Below are 27,092 nucleotides of genomic sequence, written 5' to 3' on the forward strand. Positions count from 1 at the left end.
GGTTTTATTAATTGTTTGGTATTCTTATAAAATAAAGCAGTTATTTCTAGTCTTTCTGGTTAATCACTTTAAGAAAATGCAGTTGCACTGTTTGAGCGGCTGTGGTTCAGCGGAAGAGTCGGTAATCTCTCAGTTTGAATGTTGGGTGTTCGATCCCCAGCTCTTGCAGACTTCCAGTATATCTTATGGGTCCTTAGGCAAGAGACTTACTAAATTCATTTGAAATGTCTACAACCACCAACATGTGATTTCTCCTTAAAATGTAGACTTCACTATAAGGCAAATTATCTACATTTTACCAAAAGCAGCCAAATAAGAGAAAAGACCACATGACCACAAAAGTATCAACATGTTTTTATGCCTATCTATAGCACAGCTTTCTCTTGCTACTCTTAATATCAGACAACTAACAATCTCTTACTCGGCCAAACTCATTCTTTAAAATTATCCATCAGTAACAGTATGATGTCATATAGAATCAGAAAATTGCAGGGCCATTTTTTCCAGCAGGAAAAACTTTATTTTGGTGGTGATTCTTCTGCATGTTGACTTCAGAAAAGTTTTGAATGTAGAACTTTTGGAGGATTTGTTTGCATGGGATTGGGTAGGATTTGAGCTTTACATCTGTCGATTTATTTCCTTGATTATGTCATTACAACCCATCTCCAAGAGCATGACTGTGTGGCTGTGTCCAGTCCTCTTTACCACTCTCTTTGCATTGTGTCTGTTTGCCCTCCCCCATTTTTTTGAAACACGTGTCGACTCAGCCACACATCATTAACCCCTTTTGTGGCTGCACGCTTTTCATCTGTCCCAGACCAACACAGACAACAGCAGGGTCTCTGATGATAATGGCTCCTTGCGTTGGCTGCTGGCCACCTCTGTGACCTCTGCTGCTCTCTAATAAACCATGTCAATCAATCACCTCCTCCCTTATTTATATGAACTGTGCAACAATAACACAAACTGCGAAACATAGCTTTGATTTGCAAATGTAAAAAATATACAAAAATGAGAAACGCTGCAACAGTTTGCTTTATTTTTCTTTTCTTTGCTAAACAGGATGATACTGATTCAGAGTTTGAAAAGCCAAGTTCTTTGTGGATGATTGAACTCGTGTTCTAAATAGACCAGGGCCCCCGGAGCCCCTGTTAGTGCCTCCGAGTGCATGGAGCTGCCTGTCAGTCCGTCTGGGAGCATGCTGGTCCACAGAAAGCAGAACACCAAACAGCCTCCTGGGATACATCCTCTACTCGGCCTCCCTGGGGTCTCATCTACTCAGAGGCACAGAAAAAGAGTGAAACAAGCATTCACAGAGAGAAAGGAAGGAGGGAAAAAGAAGAAGATGAGAGACGTAAGGAAGAAGGGGGGCGGAGGGGCGAGATATATTGGAGGAAAGACAATTAAGAGAGTGTAAGGTAGCAATCCGAGCTAAGGTAAAGGTGTGAGAGTTGACACAGATAAGTGTGTCATGACTAATCACGCTCTAGAAAAAGGGTGCCAGCCTCCTTTTCAGGTGCAAATTAAAGCCTCACACTGATTGAATTATCACTTTGTGTGTTGACGTAGACGATACTGTTGTAGCCTGCTTTTTTTAAGGACCACACCAACAGTTTCAGGGAGACACTCCATGAGTCATGCACAGGAGGGAGATCACTCACACCCTGCGTCCAGTGTCAGTGCTCAGGAATGTTTAAACGCATCATGAGGCAGGGCTCACACTCCACAGGTCATACAATCCTCAGAGGTATTTTACCTGATCAGATGGAACTGTTATATTTGTGGAAACGTGTGTATTTAAGTCTGTCTTTTACACAATGCCATGTGAGGCATGTGGGGTGTTATTAAATCATCTGATCCCGTCTTTGAATCCCTTCAGGCTCCACATGGACTCACCACATGACGGCTCGGCCTGATATACAGAAAGAAGTGTCTTTGTACGTGCAAACACACACTCTAACTCTGTTTTATGGCCTGCAGCAGACCTTCAATTGACTTTTTCTTTTTTTAAGATTCAAAGCTGCTCATGAGCTGTATTATAGTGACCTCAAGTGGTTGAATTTAAGAGTGCACCAGCTCAGACGTGTAACATCTGTTCTGCTGTATAATCACAGCACCTGCATATTAATAAAGCAGCTCTGATGGAATGGGGCCCACTGACCCATATTTCCTCTGCCAGATGAGCACTGTGCCGAGGCTATAAGAGGAGACGGGCACCAACAATGACTCCACTGTTACTACAGTGATGTCACTGAGATGACCTCTTCCCTCCGGCTCCCATTAAAAGACTCTATCGTTTGAATTCAGAGAGGCAGATGGTTAATGACTGTGACTGGTTTCATTTTGTTAAATTACTGCATTCTGTGAGTGGCTGTCATAGTAATTAATGCTATTGATAAGAGGTTATTTGAGGCTTCAAGGTGTTTGTATTGAAGATGTTTTAGCAAGTTGTGCAAGTTTATTTTTCAATTTTCAATTTTCAATTTTCATGGATGAGGTCTTTTCTGGTCTTTCACTTAAAAGAGCTTTTGAATTTTTACTCTTTGATTAGAGTACGGGCACCAGGGTCTTCTCTGAATCTGCAGAACTGTAATATGTTAAGGCACCCTATTTGAATGGATATTGAAAATGTAGTATCCGGATTGTTAGGATAGGATATTACTTTATTGATAAAGTTAAGGAGCTTGACCAACATTGTCTGAACCTCTACTGACTGTTTTGTTGTCTCTGACATTCTCCAAATGTATGATTGGTCTGGGTGGATTGTGGAACTGAATTGCCCTCTGGGATAAATAAAGTTTTCCAAGTCTAAGTCTGCTGCATCAATTTTGACCTCCCTTAGTTTATTTGTTATGTCTACCTATTTCCCCTCCAGCTTAATGGGAGTGAAATAAACAAGTGGCATTTTAATGATAAAGCTCAACAAAGACGAAGGGTTTGATGAAAACTAGTTTTCTTTATTTTTCATTGCAAGTCTCTATTTAGTCTTTCTAAAGGTTACTTTTATAAGTGCAGAAAACTCCCGAAAAACTCCTGATATTTGCCAGCGAAGCTGAATGTGTCACAGGGCCACATTTTTCAGATGGACTTCACCTGGAGTTTCTCCTCGAATTCTGTACTGTACTTGTAGACAACAACTGACGAGAATTAAGAATTAAGAATTAAGAATTAACGAGAATTGGGGTTTTTTTCTATAGTCCCTGACTAAAATAACTTTATATGCAAGGCCGTCCTGTCCACGTAAACACAACGATTATTACAACTGGTGACATTATTGAAGCAATAGTTGGAATCAGACACACATTTCATGGCAAGACACAGGCCTTCACTTGTGGTGTGCCTTAAAAACACTCTTACTGAGATGAGAAGGATTTTAGCTGATGTTATTTTGCACCAGGGGCAACTTTTACAAAACTAAGCAACATCTCTACGCAGGCCGGTGGAAATTTTTTTTTTTTTTTAATGTGAGCTGTGTTTTTGTGTTTGCCCAGTTGGCAAGCCCTGAGAATTGAGTGCCTCGAGGCAAGCATGGTGTTTGCAGCTGCTTGGGCAACCACTAGCTGCAACACTGACTCATGTTGACAATAGTGGATGTAGGATATACTAATCACTTATGACGTCCAACTCAGCTTCCGGCTCCTCCTTCCTCCATCAACATTTCTGCATGAAAATTTTTTACATATATATTATTAGTATATATTAGTGTAACATGTCAGTCTTTCAGTTGTTATTTTAATTAGTTAGATGTTTAACTTGAACAAAATGCAACAGTAAATTAAAGTTTTCGTCTGGCCATTACAAGAGAGCTCTTACAGCCTGACCCACCATGCCTTCACTATCCTCACTGTCAGAGTCCAGGTTGAACTCATTGTAAATCTCTTGGCTAAAATTTAACATTACTCCCTGTCATCAAATAATCACATTTTCCCAACCAAGAACCCTTTCCAACAAGGCTGGCAAGATTAAACTTCCTGCCGTCCAAAGTCCCACACCCCTGAAAGGCAACAGCACCAGTAGTCAGGTGTTGTGCCAAGAAACACAAACTTGTTAAGAATGAATTGTAATCTTTGTAATATTCAACTTTTCTTTTTAGTTGTCAAACAGTTTGCAAGGTGATCTAAAGTTCATAGATAATATTTGTCCTCATTGTTCTTTAGTCTCTGTAATAGAAACATTGTCCAAATGATTGATAAAAGCCAAACTCTGGAACACTTGATTGATTTGATTTAACCGACTTTATAGGTCAGGTGTTTGGTAATATATCAGCCAGTGTTGTTACTATTAAGCTAATATCAACACCACAGAGTGAACAAACAGACACTCCAAAATAATTCCGTTTAAATGGAAATAATGTTGCAGTGTATGTAGCTTGTTTTTGGCACAGGTGTTAAATTCTATCTGCTAAAGATAACATCTTGTCCACTTTCAGGCCAGATTATTAATGTTCATTAAAAAATAGTCCACAGTATGATGCCATTTGTGACTTCATAAGCTTTGAGGCTTACTGGTCAAACATTAAACCTGTATTTCAAGAGAAATTTAAAATCCGTGAGTTATTCCTTTAATCAGTTTGATCATTACCAAGGACAAAATATGACTGTAAAGTAAGCACAATTTTGGACTTGGCTTCACACACAAGAAATTAAACCTCATGAACTTTGCAAAGTCCAAAAGACCAGGCTCATACATAGATTCCAGGGAAAGAACAAATAGAGCATTTGGACCTGGTCTATTTTGTATTTGGCTATAGGCAGACCATATAATTATTACTATATCATAATTTAATATCTTTTATAACATGATAAAAAGGTCTTGCACACAAGACACAAAAACATAACCATTGTTATAAATTAGCATTTTTGTTTAATTTGGATTAATTTGATTCATTAATGACACACAAGCAGTCAGACCAGCAGATATTCGGCTAACATGGTTAACACGAGACTAGTATTGAAAAGCAAAACTCCGCCCCTCTGCTTTTACATCTGTGGTAATTATTATCACTACCTTTTTAACAGAAATGCAATCCATCCATCAGTCGCTGCCTCTTTCAAATGTCAGTGCAGAACTGCAGCGTGGGGTCTTTCATCTTTTTCTTGTAGTCTTCATTAAATGCTTCATTCTGGGAAACAGTGAAATGGTTCATCCAGTCACCAACCTTTCCTGAAGAACAACAACAGCTTGCCTCTAATGACAAGAACAGTCGACTATTTTTCTAACATGGTTAACATGGGATTTTTATTAAGAAAGAGCGTTTTCACATGTATGGTAACGATCGCTTTTTTTTAAAATGAGAAATTCCATCCATCATTCATGGACAATGCTTGCAGCCTTTTAATTTCCGTTTAAAATTTCAGTGCGGAACTGCAGTGATGGGTCCTTCATCTTTTTCTTGTAGTCTTCATCAAACTCATCATTCTGGGCCACAGTGAAATGGCTCTTCCAGTCACCAACCTTTCCTGCAGGTCAACAGACAATATGTCAGTTTTTTTTGTATTTGGTGAAGATCTGATTTGTGTTATGTCACCCACAGTTTTTTTGTATTTATGAAGTTACCTTTTCTCATGAAAGGAGATATTTTAAAATCCATGACAGGGAGCGTAGAGTAGTTGGCCATGCTGTTCTTTTTCATGTTATCAAACTGAACAGTTCCTGCAACTCTTTCCATCTCCTCAGCTGAGGGAGACATACCGAGAAAGTTGCAGAGTTTGTCTATTTCCCGTCCAGTATCCTGTGAGGGAAATCATTAGACATTGTCACAGTATTTTACACACCCATGGGGAACTTTAGAAAATTAGCCTGAATAAAAGAGAAGAAGAAGAAAATAATAACCTCAATCAGATCCTCATAGAACATGTAATGGAGGTTTGAATAAGTCTGCTTCTTCTCCCACCAGCCGCTCACATGGTCATACCAGGATCCAAACACAGCTAAGACCACAGAATAGTACATTTAGGCACCAAAGTGATCTAAAGTAATCTCTTCTCTATGATAACAATGTATGTCTTACTCTTTCCATCCATGAATCTGTGGAAGTAGGTGTTCCAGTCTCCAGGCTCCGGCTGCACGTTATTCATGCGGTCAAAGTGAAAGTAGGAGACCATGTTGTCTTTGGCATTGCGGGCCACGTAGACTATCTGTAGCAAGAGAAATCACTTCAATTCTCTGAGGGTTTAACAATGACCAAGACTCCTTTTTCTTAATCAAACATTTCTTTTAGTAACTCATATCCTGTCTGTCTACCTACATGCCTGCTTGCACTTGTCCTTTGCACTCACCCTGCATGAGCGATGGTTATATTGATGACAAAAATGGGCTTTTCTTTCTGCCTAATATTCTCTCACAAGCCCTTTCTACTTGACAAGTCCACAAACGTGCCAATTTGTCACACCTCTGTACTTAAAAATTACATCCCCAGCGATGTGATAGCGGTGTCAACAAAGTCGTACAGGAGTGTTAACATCCTCATCCTAGAACTTGCAATGTGTAAAGGGCAATGGATTCATCCTGCACTGCAAATGAAGCCAAATTCTGTTCACATTTACTGAGTTAGACACTTCCAATATTTGACTAACTATATTGTGTGTGATTTTAAAATTCATGGATTATGACAGGAGATGATTTTACTGACCCTGCAATTCTGCTCCCAAAAGGACTTTGGCACAAACTGAACTGGGAAATGAGTCTTAATGAGCCGAGGAGAGGTTGGGAGGTTGTCTGCTCGGTCTTTTCCTGTAACAAAAGGACACAAATGGAGCGAGCGAAACCCTGATCCTTTAAGGTGCTTAAGAAGTCTCTTGACTGCTACAGTGTGATAAAGACTAGCTACTGTTACAACATTACACCAATCAAAGGGATGTTTATCTGCTAATTTAAGATGATATAAATGGTTGACAACAAACAATAAATAATCATGCTTGACAATGAATGTGTATAAGAATAAGTATTCTACCTGTGTCAATTGATGGGATGATTATCTCCAAGAAAGGCACCCTTTCATATATCGGGATAGAAGACTGACGCTCTGGGTGTGTCTGACCAAAATACAGCAGGTCAAGAATGTAGGAGACCCATGTGGTTCCTGAAAGAAAGTCAAACAATGAGGGCAACACCCTTCCAAACCTTCCCAACTTTGTATAACTTTTGATTTATAAAGCAACCAAACTGATTCTTTTTTTTCTTTTTTTTCAGTGCTCACCTGCTTTGGGGTATGTCGCAATAAGTATGTCATCCGGCCTTGCCTTAAAATTTTGAACGCTCTCCCAGTTGTCAGTGAAAAAATGGCTCATTGAGACTCCATGGAATTCAAACAGTTCTGGTCGAAGTATATCCATCTTTCCTCCAAAAAAAAAAGAACATTTTAACATGCAGAGAATGGGATCAGTAAGTGAGAGCAATCACACTTTATGTTGCAGCTGTGTTCTTTCTCGGTCTCAGATTTATTTTTTTAAATCAAATGTGCGTGTAATTTTCGGAGTGTGTGCCTTATGTCCACTTTTAGCATTCTAGCATAGCAGTTTGAGTAATAAACGCAACTTGAACATAAGATATAGTACTTTTGCAGCTCTTTTGAAAAGGGATCATTTTTAGACATACCTTATCTGGATCAACACAACAGACTTGCCGCGTCTTGTTCCCACACTGTAGCTATTTACATTGATACTTCCTCTTCTTTCCTGCACATTTCCTGGTAAATCTGAAGTCCTTTCTCTTTCTTCTCATTACATAACTCGGTGTTGCCTGTATTGCAATTGGCTCGACATGTGATATGAAAGTCCAGCTCCTCCCCGTTCCTCGAGATTTCCCCATTAAAGTCCAAATGACAGCGCGACAGACTGCGTGCATATTCATACTGACGCGCTTGCTCAAAGAAAGTAAAGAGAAAAACAAACAAACAAACCTCCTCTCGGTGCCATCCTTATATAGGCTTCAACATTATTAAAAGTTCCTGCAACTTTCTTATTTATTCACTAGAAGAGTGAAATTGGTGATTGGTATTTGGGGATGAAGTCAAACTTTCTGCTTTCAACTCAAATTTTATAAACTGAATTGATGATAAGTATGCATTTAGCCTAAAGTTCATACCGATACTAGACAATTTAGCATAAAATGATCTGGGGATTTGATCGTTATATTTTGGAAACAAGTCTCTAAGAGCCAAGACAAACATTAGCCTATGCTTAAGCAATGACATTCATTACAACAAAAACTTATTTTGCATGTTGTAACTTATAATAAAATAGCCTACTACTTTTACTATACAGAAGCTTAGATGACTGCCAGTTTTACATTACAGCACAAGGATAATTTTATTTCTGTTATTTGGGTGTGTTTAATGTCTAATTTTACATTGCCTACATTTGCCTTATTTCCAAACAAAAACATGGCTCATAGCACCAACATATTAATACTTGCTTACCAATCATTGTTCTCTTGGAATCATTTTTGTGACACCAATTTCAGTTTGAAATCGAGGTGATGAATGTGTGTACTGTGATTCCAGATAAAGATTGAACTCTGCCGACAAATAAATGCTTATGCATTGCCATGGAGAACACCAAGATTACACTAAAAGTAAAGCACAATACAGAGCCCACTCCACTTTTTTCGTTGTGATGTAACTCCCTTGTAGTCGACAAAAAGCATCAAAGAGAGCTATGCCTTTAGTTTAATTGTGAAGTCATTCTCTATCTTCAAACACAGAGGTAAATATATGAGGGACTGGATGGGCTTTGGACTTTTAATAAGGAACTATACTCTCCTTAGATGTTGCTTCAGATTACTGTAATGCATAACGAGGACATAATAAACTTGAGAATCTGCATTTAGCTCTATTTCTGTCCTGTCATCAAGTATTGTTAAAACACAACCCGTGAATAACAAGTACAAATTTGAGGTAATTCTTTTATGATTTAACGGAGTCTATCCAATGTATCCCTTTTAACTTCTACAGAACTTGTCTTCTTCTTTCTTTTTCTTCATGATCACAGTGGTATCAGAGTCAACAGTCACTGTTTTTTTAATGTGTGACTCCTTGTGACATGGCTTTAAACGTTAATGAATTGTAGGCAGTCTCTCCAAGGGCAGATTTATACAAAAACTCACATGATTTCTGAATGATTGTCCCAGGCAAATGTTCATAAAAACGTGTGTGTGCGTGTGTGTGTGTGGGTGTGTGTTTGTGTGTGTGTGTGTGTGTGTGTGTGGGGTGGTGGTGGGGGGAGGGGGGGGGGGTGTAAAAAGATTTAATTCAGTCCTTTTTCGAGTTTCACTCAATAGAATTAAACTGATTTAACGTTAGTGCACTAGTGCAACCACATTCTCTTTCACATTGATGCTGGACACAAAAACTTGTAAAAAAAAAAAAAGTTTTTGTTTTGTGCTATGGAGCCTCTCAAAAAGCGATGGAAAAAACTTTCACGATTTAATAATACAAATTATTATAAAGAAAAACAAACAAGCGAACGACGCAACATTACGGAAGTGACGTCGATTGACGGAAGTTAAAAACATATACAACGAAAATGGCGTCCCCCAGCGAAGCAACGCTGGATACCCCACACGTGGGTAAAAAGAAGAAGGTAATACGAATAAATCTTTATTAAACGTCGCTGTACCCATGTCATCATTTGGTTTAAACACTTTATAAGGACTAACACTCAAAGTAGCATAGCATTTGCTACCTCCCTAACATCTTGTAGCTAACGCAAGTAGCGTCTGGATAAACTCACTGAAACTGATGCCTGAACAAAAACTATTTACTAATGAATCTGTCCTTATATTAAAGTCGTTCCTGTTTTGCATCCCTTAACAGACTACAGCTCGTTACTGGCAGGAGCAGAAGAAGAAGGGAAAAGATGACAAAGAAGAACCGAATGAGAAGAGTCTGCAGCGGAGGAAGAGAAAGAGACAGAAAGCAGAGAAAAGGAAAGAAAAGGCAAAGAAAAGAAAACAAGAAAGTCAAACGTCTGTGAAGGAATCGATATCAGGGGTAAGATTGATGTCTTACTGACGAAGATCAGTGTTCCAGTTTCATTAATTTCTAACTAACAAAGTGTCATTTGTTTGGATGGATAAGAAGTATTTCAGTGCAACTTGTGTGAATATGGCTCGTACTTTTTTAGTTTGTATATCAATCTGCTTCAGGTTCGACAATCTGTAAACATCAAATAAACATTACAAAAGCCTGATCTTCTTCTCAATCAACTGCACAGCCCACCTGGACACATGCTGATAAATATAATATAAAGATGTAAACAATATAAAGTAGCTGGTTTGTGGTAACATGCAGACGTACTCAAAGCGTGTTGTTGGATAAATGAGTGATAACAAAATTAAAAGGTAATTCATTTAATTTCCCTTTTCTTGTTTACCACTGTATGCTTCTTGAAGGACTTTGAATCGCTAACTGGGATTTTCATCGATGACAAAATGCCACCATGTCGCCGAGGTCTTGATGAACTGACCTCAAAGTGTTTGGTAAAGGCAATTCATCCGACTTTGTTTTGTGATTCTTGTGCACACTTCCTCAGAAATCAGACCCCTTCCCTGGGCCTGCACCTATCCCACAGGACCGGATGCAGAAATTCAAGAGGAAAACAAAAACTAAAACAGTAAGCAACCAAATGTCTCCTTGTGTAAAAAAAAAAAAAAAAGTTGTAGTACAGCAGAGTTACTGCAGCTAAAACCACAAGTTAATGTGTCATTCCCATTTCTCGGTGTAGTCTGGGAGCCAAGGTTACAAGCTGAGAGACATGATAACCCGCTCTGAAGAAGCCTCAGTCATGGCCCAGAAACAAGCTGCCCGGTTTGACCTCCTACTCCCGGAGGATGCTGGGTAATCCCTTCTAAAATTCACAGATTGCTGCATGGTTGCATTGAAACATCGAGTTCACGATGCGGATAAGATCATAATGTTGCTTTGAGCCGTTGTTTAAAAGTCTTTTTCTCCCCCATGTTAGGTTTCTAGAAGGAGATGAAGATGAGGACACATGTACCATCTCTCAGGAAGATATTGCAGATGCTGTGGATATAACATCTGGAGCAAAGGTGAGATTAGTGTTTATGTGCTGAATGATTGCACACCTGATGTCTAAGCTTTATAGTCTCTGTTTGATCAAAATCTTCTTCAACTTTTTGAGTTGAAACTTGTGAGAAAATAAAGCAGCACTGATAAGTGTGGACAATTATAAAGGAATTGTATTCAGTTGTATTTTTTACTGTATTTAACCATGTTGGTCCCATTTAGAACTTTTCGTGTCGTTAGTAATATAGTCAAGCTAAAAGCATCAACATCCTATAACATCTGCTTCCAGGTCTTCATTTTTTTTATTTAAAAACATTTAAGGACACCTGCTCTTTGAGTTTTAAGCCATTCATAAATGAACTGTGTGGTAAAAAGTAAGATCCCTTCCGACCTGTTTATAGTTTTTGAAGCCTTCAGTCGTTTTCCTGTCATTTATGTAAACACCTCTGATGGGTGCTTTTTGGGAGACGTATGTTTGATATGTACGTGGAGGAGATGCAGTTTGTCAAGATTTTTGCCAAAAAAGAAAAACAAAACTTGTGAAATAAAAAAAAACCTGGTCTTAGAAATGAGTTTGTCACCGTAATGATATTTTAGACACATTGGGGACAGTTCATAGTGAGTACACACAAATCCGTTTGTTAACTGTTGAGATTCGTCAATATGTTACTTGAATTTGTTTTTACTCTGTGAACAAAAGCTAGAACGTCCCCAGACCATATCGACACATAAACGATGGACCAGCTTTCTCACAAAAATGTAAACGCACCCCTTTGAACTTTATAGATGACGTATTAAATAAAAATTCAGTTAATGAAAAATACTTTCATAGTCAAAAATAAAAACAATCTTAAATTGACTAATGCATTGATTAAATGTATTTAATGATCATGAAACTGAAGCCTTTTCGTCCCATTAAGTGAAAATCTGATTTTGCGTATCCACTTATTTTATGTTCAGCGTCAGAACATTTCTTAATGAATGAGGCTCAATGTATGTACGAGTACGTGTGGTTTGCAAAATTCCATGAATAAAACAAAACAAGGTTCATTGGTTCAAGGATCTTGTGTTCCAATATAGAAGACCCTTTACCCGAACCCAAAAGCACAAGTTGTTCCTGACTCTGAGTAAAGCAGGGTTTTACTTTAGAAGACGAAGGGTTACGGGACCCTTCTGATTATAACCCCACTATGTCAAATGATGTTTAGAAAAGTCACTTGAAAGCCCTTTTAAAGATAGGTTTTTAAGTTGCTGTTGTTGCCCAGCCTGATTGACTGAGGTCTTTTTTTTCTTCCCTCAGTATTTCAACCTGAAGCTGTCTCAGTTTGGACCATATCGATTAGATTACAGCAAGACTGGACGGTCAGTATTCTACTCTCTGAGCAAAAACATCGGTTTTTGTTTTTTCATTCAAGACCACATTCAACCTCTTGGTGTAATCATACTGAAGACACACATTTTTATAGTACATCATACATATATACATAATTAATCACTACAGGTTGAAAATATGACTGCACACTGTCTAAATTGCACAAATACATTTTGCTTTCTGTCTTGGCTTGCAGCAGCTTTTAAGAGCTGAAGTCTTTTTTTAGCTTCTGCTCTTTTAGTTACTATAAATAATGACAATAACAGGTATTTATGTATTATCTTCCGGCAGTAGAACTTTTGTTAAATTGTAATCTTAAGTTTGTTCATGTACGCCATCTTGGTGATCACAACCAAAGCCTAATTTACTTCTCCATCTGTTCCCTATCAGTCGCAGCTACTGGGGCTAAACAACGTAACCGGTTTTCATTCTGATTGGTCCTGGAAGTATTGTAGGGTTTCTTAATTCTTGTTGTAGCTCCAACCTCAAACACTCTGTGTCAGAGTATGAAGGGAAGAGGGCCGGTCATCACTGTTGCATAATGACACTTTTGCTCTTTCAGGACAGTCATATATTTCTGTCTAAAGTGAATGGCAGTAAACAGGACACTAAGTCACGCATTCAGCAAACATGCATCAACATGATCATCCATTCAGAGCTGGTTTTTACACACCTGCTGTGTATTCATTGTACGTGCTGCTACACTCTGTTTTCAATCCAATTAAAAAAAACTTTATTTGTTTATTTGTCCCCGAGGGGCAATTAAAAGTCTGTCAGCATCTGAGAGGTGATGAATATGTTAAACATTGATCCGAATTGCTCAAAGCAAGCGGCCAACATAACATTACAGTTGTGAAGAAATAAAATGCTCATCATACTGATCCTCAGCTAAGAAGATCTGCAGAAACACGATTAATAATGTCTAACGTGTGTGTTGTCTGCCGGCTGTTTACAGTATTTTCTCTTCACTTTCAGTCACCTGCTGCTCGGTGGGAGGAGAGGCCACGTTGCTTGTATCGACTGGCAGTCCAAACAGCTGATGTGTGAAATAAATGTGATGGAGTCCGTCAATGATGTGAAGTAAGTCCAGCAGCCTGGGATCATGCAGAGAAAACACCCATCTAGTACAGTCGAGCTTAACCGACCTGAACCAGGTAGAACGCTCTCTGACAATCAGAACGCATCTTTGTGTTGATTCAGGTGGTTTCATAGCGAGGCCATGTATGCAGTGGCTCAGAAGAAGTGGCTGTATATCTACGACACCAATGGAATAGAGCTTCACTGCATACGCAAATTCAACGACGTCCTTCGTATGCAGTTCCTCCCGTACCACTTTTTGCTCGCAACAGCAGTGAGTTCTCTAGATGCGCTCGCACTTTACAGTTGACAGTTTAACTTCATTAGCGACCTGTTATTAGCTCTGACAAACTTTCCTGTCGCCTCTCTCGTCTTCAGAGCGCTACAAGCTTCCTGCAGTACCTGGACGTGTCCGTGGGAAAGGAGGTCGCAGCCATCTGCACAAAGAGCGGCCGGCTTGACGTGATGTGCCAGAATCCCCATAACGCCGTCATCCACCTCGGCCACCACAACGGCACGGTCACTCTCTGGTCACCCAACCAGAAGGAAGCGCTTGTCAAGATGCTCTGTCATCAGGGCGGCGTGCGCTCAATCGCTGTAGACAAAGCCGGCACGTGAGTCACACCTTCACGCTAGTTTCGCAGTGAAACATACACAGCGGACTTTTTTGTGTGTGTGTGTGTCTCTGTCTCTGTCTCTGTCTCTGTCTCTGTCTCTGTCTCTCATCACCTTTATTGTACTTCAGTATTTAGGCGTGCAGTCAATATGAGCAATCCTTGACATGCACCTAACGGTACAAACTGCAGTGTGTCAAGAAGGAACAGGGGTCAAATATTAATATGACAATTTGTCCTGACCGGTGTAATCTAATTATCGACCTATGGCCTCAAATATCAAGTTTTTTTTTTTTTTTTAATCCAGCACTTTACAGATTTCTCGGCCAGTACTTCACGGCTCCTTGTGGTTGAGCTTACAACATGCATGATAGTAACGTGTGCTGAAGTGAATTTGGCGAAGAATAAGAAGTAGGTGAAGAGATGACCTCACTGCTTTCAAACCCCCCCCCCCCCCCCCCAAAAAAAAAAAAAAAAAAAAACCTGTAAAGAAAGAAGCTGCTCTAGCTCTTTATGCTGCAACGAGAGGCCAGTTAGAAGACGCACCGCAGTCTGCAGAGGGAGATCCACTCAATGGTGATGGGTGGATGTCACTGGTGACCGTGCTCTACTCGACAATCACTGCCCACATACTATTTATAAAAAATGCATTCCAACGTGTTAGAAACGAGGGTGAAGCACGAGGCTGTCAATGCTGTTCATACAGCAGGAGTTTTAAGTTGACCTGCTTGTTGAAAGTGAAGTGGTTCCATATCTCGATAGAACAGGCTGTCAATATTCAATAATATGCTGCTCTATGCATGTTTGGATACATGCACAGCTGCTTAGCATCTCACTAAATAACACTAATCGAACACTTAACTGACAACACATGGACAACAGAAGGAGTTGCCACAGGTCCGATCGTGCATTCAGGTTGACAAAGAAACCTTTTTCTTGATTCTTTAGGGTGTTTTAGCAGAAAGTGTTTACAGGTCTACATACACAAGCTGATTATCTCTATCAAACACTAACTTGTACCGTAAATTCCGGACTATAAGCCGCTACTTTTTTGTCACGTTTTGAACACTGCGGCTTTTAAAACGATGCGGCTTATTTATGGATTTTTCTTGGGGGACAATGAGCTTCTGCCGCAAAAACATTTGACTTCGTCACATCGGATCTTAATATCAGTCATTTTGCGCTTCATGCACGCACCCTCATGATGGAAAACACACGGAGAAATACATATGATGCAGCTTTCAAGTTAAAGGCGATCGACCTGGCTGTCAAAGAAGCTAACAGAGCTGCTGCTCGTTAAGATGACACTGACAGCGACAACAGAGACTGAGGAAGTGAGTAATGAAGTCATTCTGAGGCAGTGAATGGATGGACTTTTTCATGTGAAATGTATTACGGTAATGTTTTTCATCAGCCGTGTTACAGACATGTTCGATGAAGGATTTCCACTAGGCTTCGTATTTGCGGATGTTACCGGTAGTACGTATTTAATTAAAAGTTAAACAAATGTTTTTATGTCACGTCTTTCTGTGCAAATAGCTCTGTTATAACGTGGACACCTGCGGCTTATAATCAAGTGCGGCTTATATATGTACAAATACATTTATTTACTTATTTTTAGACGGTGCGGCTTATATCCAGGTGCGCTCAATAGTCCGGAATTTACGGTAATTATCTTTTTTGAAGAATTGAATATTATTTCATCTCACTTAATCATGCACCTTACCTTTTGAGGGGCATTTTGGAATCTTCGTTCCCATATCATGACATAATTGTCTTGTAATGTATCCTTTCTCGTAGAGTTGTCTTATTGTGATATCTTTGTTGTTGTCCGTGTATCACATATTTTATCGTTTCGTGAGCTACCCTGCATTTCTGAGTCAAGTGTATTCTATAAATTCCACTTCTAATAAGTCTGTATGTATTTGTCATTGTGCTTTCCTCCAATTGGTTGTTGTTTTAAAACTTCTACAGCAAACCCTTAAATAGACAGATGTAAAATCAGGTAGATTTGTTTTTTTTTAATTTTTATTTTTTTATCAGAATCAGAATATTGTTTACAAAATGTTGAGCATTGAGCTGCGTCTCTGTCTGCGTCCACCAGAGAGCACTCTTTCATTCTCGCGCTCCTCTTTTGGCAGATACATGGTGACATCTGGAATGGATAAAAAGCTGAAAGTGTATGACGTCAGAACATTCAAGCCAATCAACTCTTACTTCCTCCCTGCTGGATCATCCTGTCTGTCGCTGAGCCAAAAGGGGTTGCTGTCTGCTGCCACTGGAGACATTGTCCAGGTCCTGAACGCCCACACACTGCACAGACAATATGTAGCTGACAGACAATGAGAGGAAGTGATGCATTTCCAGCACGGCTTTATCCTGTGTAGGAACCTAACTATGAGTTCTGTAATAATAATAATAATAATAATAATAGCTTCGTTTATCAAGCACCTTTAGAAACGAATATATACAAAGTGCTTTGACAGACAAGCAAAGGCAGGAGCTCAGAAAGCTAACATAATAAGAATCAGTAATTAGTTACTAAGATGTCATTAAAAATTTCACTTTAGTGTCCCTCAGCTGCTAAAGGTGTGTCACAACCTTCTGTGCATGATGCATTCTTTTTGATAACTCAAAGAAAAGTAGTCCACGCCCATTTGTAAACAGTAAAGTTGGACTGTAGACCCTATAAAGTACAGTTTTATGTGGGTCGCACGGAGGCCTCACGTTTGATGTTTTATTCTTTTATTGCAGTGACTTTTGGGCTGCTGACTCAACAGTCACATTAAGCTGCAATAAAAACTGTGTAAGTGAGCTCAGGAAGACTAAATGTTGAAACAACTACACAGAGTTCAGCCGAGGCTTCAGCATTTGCATTATGCAGTGAACCGGCAATTATGCAAAGTTTTGCAATTGCAGGTGTTTCTTAGAAACGACAATGTGAAACTATCAGATGACTATGTGGGGAAGGGTGCGCTTTGAACAGTGCGAAGAGAGAACTATGTGTCAAACTGTGCTTTTCCGTTACAGCAGATTACGTACGTCCTGTTTTATGCCGCCCACACAGACTGTTCCTTCACTCCCTAAAGCATACTAAAGCATCATTTGTCTAAACAGCTCGGACCACTTATGTACTAAAAACCAAAAGCTGAACACTTCATAGATTAGATGAAAAGTTAGCCTAGATTCTGAAATATCAACCCCATTAAAACCCTTTTCCTGTGTAACAGTCTGCTCAAGTGGAGCATAGACTGCCTTCCGATGTGTCGGATCTCCAAAGCCATACCACCTACACACATCATTTAAACGCCTCTTTCTTTTCCCTTAGAGTCTTCTATGGTAAATTGACCTTACGTCATGATGATACAGTTTTTGAAGGAATGAACACATTTCAGCAGTTTGTATGTGTGTCAATAGCCTACTTTAGGTACTTTGATAATGATCTATTGCTAGGATTGTGGTAGTTCATGACCCTCACTTGCTGCTCTGCCTGAGACTTCTTGTTTGACTCGTCTTTATTTTTCTGTTATGACAGTTCAGAGGCAGTTGTTTAGTTAAATGGGATACATTTTGAATCAGTCTTTGATTTTTAGATAAAAATAAGCGAACCATGGGACTTTTTGTTGAATGTAACTTTGTATTCTTTTTGATTTATTATAGGGAAGTTTAGATGAATTTCAATTGTCCTACATGTAACTTCTTACACAGTCGGTTGCGCAACAGGAAGAAACTCTAGCACAGAGAAAAAGAAAGTGCAGACAGGAGTCTTGTTGTGGTTGCTTTCTTTGTGGAATGTAGTAGGATAAACAGACAAAAGCAACTGGACTTTCTTCAGTGCAAAATGAGACATGTGTTAAAGGTTTCCCGCTACGCTGAAAATGTGAAATATTTCTGTTTTTGTTCAACATAAATATAACTACTGTGAAACTAATGTTGTGACTTCTGGGGGTGGGGGGAAGCGTTTGCTTTAAAGTAAACATAAGAGGGGGAAATGATCACTGTCAGTTTGTTATTTCTTTCAATCCAGCTAAAAATAAGAAGCCCTTTCTGTATTGGCAGCAGTTTGTCCTCATATATTCTAATCTGTGTCTCGATGAACTGTCTTCTACAGGTTTACAGGGACGTGTGGAGCACTCCAGTGACCAAACCCTACATGGCTCACAGAGTTCGTGGAACAGTTTGGGGGCTACACTTCTGCCCCTTTGAAGATGTCCTTGGGGTGGGGCATGGAGACGGTTTCACCAGCATGCTTGTACCAGGTAACCCTGAGTCTCACATCACACAAATCCATATTTACAAAAGTTTGTCGATAAATTCAGCTTGATGTAATCACATTGTTTACCTGAATGGGTACAGAAGCTAAAAAAAAAATTTTTTTTAAAGGGCTTCCACAGGCTTTCTAGTGGCAGTTGATGATTACTTTAGTCAAAAGAAAACGACTTTCGTTTTATTGATTGTATACGATATTGATATGGTTTGAGTGACATCACCTGTCGGTTCCTTTTACGATGGCGATTGCCATATTGGAAATGCTGATCTAATTACACTAATCTAGGTTCAGGCAAAGCGGTTACATTGATGCAGACTGAATTGATATTTCAGTTGCTGAAACAAGCTCACTTAGCTAGCTGGCACACTAGCTCGTCCAGCTCCTCATCTGATTGCACACTAATCCATTCATATTCCGCCACCGAAGCATCGAGAGTAATGCAGGGTTAAGTGCCCCACATTGCTCAAGGACACATCGGACATGTTGCTCAGATTGAGATCGAAACCTCAACCGTCCTGTCAGGAGGCAAGGGTTCTCTAGCAAACTGCCAAAGAGCGTCTGCTTATCAGTTAGTTCAGCCATGCCCCTATTGATGTGTAACAAGAATAACTATGTAGCAAGTGAACAGTTCATCATAGTCCACAGGGTCAGAAGAAGATAGCATACTCCTTTTTAGCAACAGAGGTCATCCATTTTCCCACCTCCTTCTTTCAATCTTTAACTCTGTTGTCTTCAATTTCAACTCACAGGTGCAGGAGAGCCTAACTTTGATGGGCTGGATGCAAATCCATACCGGAGTGCAAAGCAGAGGCAGGAGTGGGAGGTTAAAGCCCTGATGGAGAAGATCCAACCAGAGCTCATCAGCCTCGACCCCCACGAGCTGGGACAAGTCGATCATGCCACCTTTGATCAACGACATCAAGACAGGGTCCAAGCTCTGGTCAGTGTCTTAAGACGCTTTGTGATTGCTCAGAGCAAAATGTATTTAAGGATCGTCACAAGGGTCACAAGTTCTGCTCAGTCGGTATAGCAGGGGCCTCTGTGTACAGAGAGGCTACAGTCCCTCCACAAGCAGCAGGTTCAACTCCTCATCCCGCGTGTCTGCCCCAATCTCTCCGCCCCCATCTCCACTCTCTCTAGCTGTCCTACCAATAATGGCAAAAAGGCCCAACAACTCATTTAAGATAGAAAGGGTGTCACAACCCAGTTCAAGGATCAGCAAAGGAGGGAGAGCAAGCTCGAGGTGTAACCGACATTATTGGTTTTTTTTGCATTATTTAAAAGGAAATGGGCAAGAAAACCAAAACATACCAACCAAACGGGTTAGAGAGCAGCAAAACAGGAACCTTGCTTAATGCTCAGGAAACTGTGGCAGACAGCCAACATCACGGTCACGGTTCAGGAAAACAGAAGGACCCAAGTACAGAAAAACAAAAAAATTTCATTTAAACAAAAAGGCAAACAAACACTTACTATTCAAAGTCAAACAAAAAAAAGAACAAAGAAAACCACAGGAGCACAGAGAGACGACCAACAAAGATGACATCCAAAAACTGACAATGATCGGACACAGAGGGTAAATAACACAGACTAAATAGACATGGGGTAATCGGACACTAATGACACAGGTGAATGAGGGCTATCAACGCTAGAGGGAAACACACAGACAGCAATTAAGACAGGAAACATTGAGGAACACTAGAAAGTAAATCATGGAACACTGAAGGCACACCCAACTCAAGGATGTAACAAGACATAGTAGAACACAGAAACACAATGACATGTAATTACTAAATAAAACACTAAAGACCAAACAAGGTAACATGAACAAACAAAGGAAACTAGCAACACTAGGACACCCACTCATCAAGTGATACAACTAAGCAACACTGGGGAAGAATGAGGAAATCAAAACACTGAACTTCCCAATTTACAAAACTAAACCAGAGACTCATGACACATTGACCCTCTCCCAGTGTCAATTTACAAGGATTACACTCACTGAAAAAGGTCCATTGCAGATTTCTTGTAAATATTGGGAATGCTGGGTCATTCACCTAGAAATCCACAGACATGATTGTAATCACTGAGTTGTACCCTCTTTTACTCTCACTAATTACATATAAACAACAAGGACACTTTAATGATGTTTTTGAACATATATGTGGAATAAACCCATCCAGTGCTTTGTTTGTCACCTGCATAAGTCTTACAACACAGAGAAGAAATTTCCATTTCAAATTTGTGTGAGATCATATGTGGGTCTTGGTAAAAGACAATCCCCTCCCCTGTTATCTTCTCCAATGGACTCCATCTCCAGCCTAGAGAAAAACTTGTACACGAGTCTGCCGTTTTTATTCTTGCTAGCAAAGGAGTGATGTCTACCAGGATAACTCAGGGGATCTCTCTGCATTTAAAGAGACACGCGCACCAAAACGGAGCGTTCTGAGAGAGCTTATTTCTACAGAGTCACAAACCTCCTCTGCTGCTTTAGTCATGTTATATTTAGACCAAAACACAGCACAGATGTTTCATTCAGACCACAGTGGACTGTTTGGAAAGTTGGAAAATTGGGATAATATGTCCTCTTTAAGACATCCAAAAGTTATTTTCACACATTAACAAAACTCTGAAGAGTGAAATGTAGCAAGATAAAATCCTAGACTTGATCTTTCTAAATGTGGAAATAATATGATGCTGGACAAGCCCCGTCATATCACAAACCAGCTCAACATAAGGAAGGTTTTTTTTGGGAAAGATTTATGACGTCAGCTCTGAGTGGCATTTGTTTACTGATACTGTTTTTCAAAGAGACAAGAGAAGCTACTGGTATTCATAGTCGGCCTTGAAAGGTACCACCAAGGGGTTGTATCAAGACACAGACATGCTCATTTTGAAATGTTAACTATTTTTTATATATAGTCCTTTTAAGAGTTTTTTTGCCATTCCAGGGCTTTGATCCACTGGCCAAAGTGAAATTCATTCCCAAGTACAAGAAAAAGGGGAGAAGTTCTGCTGGTAGTGTGGAAAGACGCAAAAAACAAGTGGCTCATGAAGACCAGAGGGTAAGTAGCCTAGAGTAAAAACAGTCCTGTTGGACTTTTCCCTTAAGGATATTTTTAGTGCTTTGTTCATCTCTCTTAACTGTGTTCCTCTCTTCAGGATATGATCAGGGAGACTGTGGAGGACAAAATGAAGATGGAAAAAGAGAGAAAGGAGAGGGAGAAGAAGGCGGCTGTGTTATCAATCCAGAAATCTGCTTTGGACCGATTCAAAAAGTAGAAAAAGAGGACTCTTTGTGCAGCTAAAACCCAGTGACATTCTGCGGGAATGACTCTTGAACTTAATATAAAGGAAACATTCTTTCGGACACATTTCTCCCCTTGCTGGAACAAGAAAACATCAACTGCAGAAATCCAGGATGAGGGGAATAACTGTGAGGGGGTGACCGTTCATTTGTAATCAAAGTTGAGTGCTGTGCTAGGACAGTTCTATTGAATGCCTTTGGCCCGAAGCACTTTCTGTCTGCATGGGTGGACAATGTGAGGTGCCGTGGCTATTGTGGGCGCACACTTTTTTTTTTTTTTTTAACAAGTCAAGTCAGACCCCAATTCCAGTTCAGACACACCCACAAGCAGGTTTTCCTCTCTGCTTAATGTTTCGTCTCACTAGTTGGATTATATCCACACTGTAGAATAACTGAACCTGCAAAGACAAATGAACCAAACTGTCTCCATAAACGATTTTGAAAAGTGGAATAATTGTCTTAAATGTCAACCATCAAATAAATGACAGGCAAACTTTTAACGTAATGTATATTACTTTTCTTACGACAAGGTTTGACAATCCTGTGGTTTGGAACATCATGCATTTAAGTGTCTTGAAAGAGACTAACATCTACATTTTCAGTACCTGCTGATTGACTGCACAGATGTAACATACAAGGTAGCAAAAAAAAAAAACTAACAGTCGTTGTCAAATGTTTATATTGATTTGCTAAAGTAAAACATGTTGCCAAACATCTGCATTCATAGTGTTATTCATGCTCTCTAGAGAATATTTACACTACTCTAAATATGCAGACACTTTAATGCCTAAAAATAGGAGTCAGAACCGCCCCTCATCATAACTGCCTGGAATTCCACCTAGTGCATTCAATCTGTAATTGTTACTTTCACATTGATCAGAAAAAATGACAAGTGATCAGAGGTATGTAAAAAAGCAACAGCTACTAGAATTAGCCATGGCCTGTTTCTGTTAAATTCCATTGAATATAAAAAAAAAAAAACACTCAAGGAAATGGTGTGCCACCAACTCTCACTTTCATCATCACATCCTCAGTTGACCTCAATGTGAAAACAACCGTGAACTGAAAACTGACTCCTGTAGCACCAGAGTGTCTTACTCTTAATGACCTGTGTTGTAAAATGAATTCATAGATGCTTCTTTTTCTGAATAAAATGTCAAGTTTGAATATGGAAAGTAGTTTTTATTTAGGGCTGTGTTCTTGTTTACGTCATTTACATTCAGCCTACTCCCATTCAAATGAAGCTCGAGTTAAACTGAACTTAGGGAAGGAGTAAATCAAGCTTAGTCACTGAATCATCTTTTGTTCACAATGACTAAAACTAAGTGTGGCACCTCTTTATTAGGTGGCCATAATGACTGAGCACACAGCCATACTTAATGATTCGATGGACTTATGATGAGACATACAGCTAATTCTCTGTGACATTTGTTAAACTGTGGTGGTGAAACATTTTTCAGTTAGTGTGTTGCTAACTTCCTTTAGTACAGAAAAAAAGGGGAACCTAATGTGACCCATTTTGAGTGTTTGAACAGCAGAAGAAAAAAGGCACACAGTAAACATGCTGTAAGATACAGAGTGGTTTATTGGTGATCTATTCACATACTTCCTGAGTGTTAACACCATGACACTTTGTTTTCTATTCACTATGTGGGTAGGGTAACGCACACAAGGCTTTATCTGAACACTTTATAAATTCCCTTACACAAAAAAACTTTCAGACCCCAATTCCAGTTCAGACACACCCACAAGCAGGTTTTCCTCTCTGCTTAATGTTTCGTCTCACTAGTTGGATTATATCCACACTGTAGAATAACTGAACCTGCAAAGACAAATGAACCAAACTGTCTCTGTAAACGATTTTGAAAAGTGGAATAAATGTCTTAAATGTCAACCATCAAAAAAATGACAGGCAAACTTTTAACGTAATGTATATTACTTTTCTTACGACAAGGTATGACAGTCCTGTGGTTTGGAACATCATGCATTTAAGTGTCTTTAAAGAGACTAACATCTACATTTTCAGTACCTGCTGATTGACTGCACAGATGTAACATATATCAAGATAGCAGCATTAACATTTAGTACTTAGTGTGTTAATAGAAATACTTGGTTAACTTAAATGTGAATTCATCAGAAGAGTGGTTCCTGTACCAACAGCTGGAGCTGTTCCAATAGCCTGCAATTGCCTGAAATACCTGTGAAGAGCAGAAAGGTGTGTACTCAATCTGTGCAAAGATCTGACACTTGTGATTTGTATTCAGCTTGTGTGATCAGAAATAAGTTATTCACTGCTCCAAAACTTTAGCTTGCTCATCAGGTTTCTATTCTGGCATGTCACCATGGATGTATTTCTGTGTCTCCACCTGGTGACTTCTGCTTTAAAGCATTGAATATTAAATGATAAAAGAGAATGTATTATGTGATGCCAGCAGTGTAACATGAGTCAGTTGGCCAAGTATCTGCAATTTTGTAATATCTTATCCTGAAAAAAAGTTATAGACTAGTTATAGCTGGCAGCTATGCTGTGTGCAACATTTCAGTTTGGACAAGTAGTACTAGTGTTGCCCTACAGCGTTATTTGTACAGTCAGTTGTTAAATGATACTACTCAGGATCAGTCAATAGTTAAAATGTAGGTGTTGCAGTTCAGCACTGGGAAGAAAGTAATGCTGTCAGAACATGTTTGCTATCAGCATGCCGCTGTGGTTTGTTTTACTACACCATGTGTAATTAAGACGGTTGCACGAACTGTCTAAGACGACTGTGACAGGTCTTTATAATTGCCAGATGATCATACCCTTTTATGCAACGAAAACCTCAAGCCATTTGAACATATTAAAGTGTAAAAAATAAATAAAGCTATAAAAAATAAGGTGACATTTTCCTAGTACACATAGTGTAGCTTCGAAGCAGAGCACTTGTGCTGTTCACAGTATTAAAGCGAGGCATAGCCCCAATCATTCCTTTTTTCCTTTTGAACCCTCATGACCCTCCCTCCAGCCCCAGAACTGTCCCAATCATTGCCCGGACTTTGCACATTCCCAGAGAAGCACGCAGAGTCAGCCAGGAGCAGGCCTGTGATAAATGGACATCCGCCCAGTAGTGCAGCATCTCCCTCGGTGCAATGTGGTGGATGGAGACCATGGCCTTATAGCAGCAGCGCCCGTATGGCACAGCAGGGCCTCCGGAGAATAGGGGACAGTGTGAGGGCATGACCCCAGCTGCTCGGGCACACAGACCTACAAACACATCCTCAGGGGGCAGGGGGGTGGATAAAGGTGATGCTGATGCCGCTAGGGAGATTTTGAGCAATGCAGCACGGGACAAGACATAGGCTGTACCACTGCAATAATCGGGAAAGACAGAGGGTGGGTAGGCCCCTGCAGGGAGGTAGTGCTTGCTGTCTGGATCCCGGTCCGGAGCCACATGAAGATGAACCCTGCCGAGGTACAAGTCTCCTTGCTCGTAGGGGTTACGGCTCTTGTTGAGGAAGTGCAAAAGGGCACTGGGATTAAACAGTACATCATCGTCCACTTTGGCCATGAAATGAGCCTGAGGGCAGAACCTGCGGGCCCATCCCAGCATGGACAAGGTTTTCAGGGTGAGGTTAGAGTAAGTGTCCACAAAGCGACCCTGAATCAGGTCCCCCTTCTCTCTGGCTTCCTCTATCAGAAGCTTTGAAAGTCCAGGGTCCGACGCCACACCCACCATGAACAGGGTCATGACCCGCAGGCCCCTTACCTCCACCTCCCCTCCCCAGGTGTCCCGGATGGCTTGGCGAGCCCTCTGATTGGCAGGAGCCGAGGTAACCATGGTGATAAGGTAAGGCTTGGCTCGCTGGCACACCAGCGGACTGGGCATGAGCAGGAACTCCTCGGGTCTGGCAGGGGGGACACTCTGCGGGGGAATGATGCCGGCATGCGGCTCCAACACCCTGTTCATGCCCATAGAGGTGACCCATGACTCGATGAAGTCCACAAAGAGCAGAGCCAAAAGGGCTAGGCTCGCTAATGCGGTACAAAAAATTGGCACAACTCCAAGCCTGCTCCCTCGCTTTCCGAACCGGGGCTTACATAGGCCTACCCAAAGTCCCCGAGCGACCATGACCAAGCCCCGCTTCTTCAACTCTCACGATTCTCCTCGGTTCTTTTCCCCCCCTAGTCCTCGCGACATGAAAATCACTGTACCGTTATTCTCCTTTCTTGCTTCAGTCGTTGCTCCTCCAGTCTGAGGTAAAGTAATCCCTCTGCTGCAGCAGGACAGTGTCGGTGAGGATGCGGTAAAGATGCGGGTATCCTGCTTCTGTGTTGATTCTGCAGCCCTGTCCGCTTTAACAAAAGTAGATCATATGCAGCTGCGCAAATGAGACGATCGATGTGGCAGCAGCAGCCCCGAAGCTGATCGTTACTGTAATAAAGAGCTGCACTTCAAGTCGATTGCGACATATATAGGCCTATATGTGATTTTCACTTTCATGTGACAGAATGCGCTCTGCTGCTCTGCTGATGTGATGCACACTGCTTCGGATGAATTGCTGTGTTTTCCGGTCACCAGGCTGCTTACGACTGTCCTGTGGACATACCATCTGCTACACAGGCTAAAAAATCGTTTCAATACATGTTTTCTTACATGAAATGTGTAATCGATAAATGGTGTCCATGTAATGATTTTTTTTCCCTTTTAGTTTATTATTTGAATTCGGACGATTCATCAAAACACATCGCTCTGTTATCATTAGGCCTATAATGAAAACTTAAAAAATATAAACCAAGTTCTGATTCAGGTTCAAATCTTCGACTGAAGAAACAAGAGGCCTGCTTTGATAGCCTATAGTCTGTTTATTAGGCTAATAGCATATATGATAACAATATAGCGGGAACATGGACAACGAATTTGGAAATGGATAGGATATCAGCAGATGAATGATCAACCTATGTCGCCTACAATCGGAGTATCCGATATGAGATCAAGTTCAAAGCGATAAGAAAAAAACGTTTTTGTCACATTTTTTGTTTAAATCAGGATCATTTGAAAGGATGTTAAGCTTTCCTGCGCATGTTTTGTTCTCCTGCAAGCCTCAGTCATGTCCTCCTGCTGGTGTAGGGCGACACCTATAGGTCAGTCGAGAGTACTGAGTTTTAGCTTGTGTTGGAATAGAATAGAATATAATGCCTTTTTGTCATTATACAAATTGTACAACGAGATTACTTGGCTTCACCTTAAAGTGCACACAGCTAAAAACAACAACAACAACAACAACAAGAGTAAACAGACATCAGATTTCTTATTGCACGGGACGAAATAGCAGGTCTATAGCAGAGTGTAAAATATAAATAGTGCATTGTATGAGAATATGAAAGCCTTGCTATTCTGGGAGAAGAACTGCATAGTCAAATGGTTGATGCAAGTAAATATGAGCTGAAG

The 27,092-nt window shown here is 40.3% G+C and overlaps 3 protein-coding genes across 5 annotated transcripts; 1 reads left to right on the plus strand and 2 right to left on the minus strand.

Moving 5' to 3' along the window:
- Positions 1-5,231: 5,231 nt before the first annotated feature.
- Positions 5,232-7,898, minus strand: sult1st4 (sulfotransferase family 1, cytosolic sulfotransferase 4). Of its 3 annotated transcripts, none has more exons than XM_079358973.1 (8): positions 7,597-7,898; positions 7,199-7,334; positions 6,953-7,081; positions 6,632-6,732; positions 6,011-6,137; positions 5,833-5,930; positions 5,557-5,731; positions 5,232-5,459 (listed from the first exon to the last, which is right to left on the minus strand). In XM_079358973.1, exons 2-8 carry the CDS (start codon positions 7,332-7,334, stop codon positions 5,335-5,337), a joined length of 891 nt encoding a protein of 296 aa, XP_079215099.1. In that variant the 5' UTR covers positions 7,597-7,898; the 3' UTR covers positions 5,232-5,334. The 3 variants fall into 3 exon arrangements, with proteins under 3 accessions (XP_079215099.1, XP_079215100.1, XP_079215098.1); XM_079358974.1 differs by having other exon boundaries at positions 7,199-7,339; XM_079358972.1 differs by having other exon boundaries at positions 5,235-5,459; positions 7,625-7,897.
- A 1,585-nt stretch (positions 7,899-9,483) lies between these two features.
- wdr46 (WD repeat domain 46) lies at positions 9,484-22,380 on the plus strand. Its single transcript, XM_079359507.1, has 14 exons — positions 9,484-9,581; positions 9,815-9,991; positions 10,533-10,613; positions 10,725-10,837; positions 10,962-11,049; positions 12,327-12,388; positions 13,374-13,478; positions 13,599-13,749; positions 13,854-14,089; positions 16,231-16,384; positions 18,201-18,348; positions 19,109-19,299; positions 21,311-21,424; positions 21,522-22,380. Exons 1-14 carry the CDS (start codon positions 9,525-9,527, stop codon positions 21,639-21,641), a joined length of 1,797 nt encoding a protein of 598 aa, XP_079215633.1. The 5' UTR covers positions 9,484-9,524; the 3' UTR covers positions 21,642-22,380.
- An 855-nt stretch (positions 22,381-23,235) lies between these two features.
- Positions 23,236-26,869, minus strand: b3galt4 (UDP-Gal:betaGlcNAc beta 1,3-galactosyltransferase, polypeptide 4). Its single transcript, XM_079359508.1, has one exon. The coding sequence runs from the start codon at positions 25,770-25,772 to the stop codon at positions 24,651-24,653; it is 1,122 nt and encodes a 373-aa protein (XP_079215634.1). The 5' UTR covers positions 25,773-26,869; the 3' UTR covers positions 23,236-24,650.
- Between the last annotated feature and the right edge of the window lie 223 nt (positions 26,870-27,092).

This window comes from Symphodus melops (assembly GCF_947650265.1).
Source record: "Symphodus melops genome assembly, chromosome: 13".
In the NCBI taxonomy this organism is placed as follows: domain Eukaryota; kingdom Metazoa; phylum Chordata; class Actinopteri; order Labriformes; family Labridae; genus Symphodus; species Symphodus melops.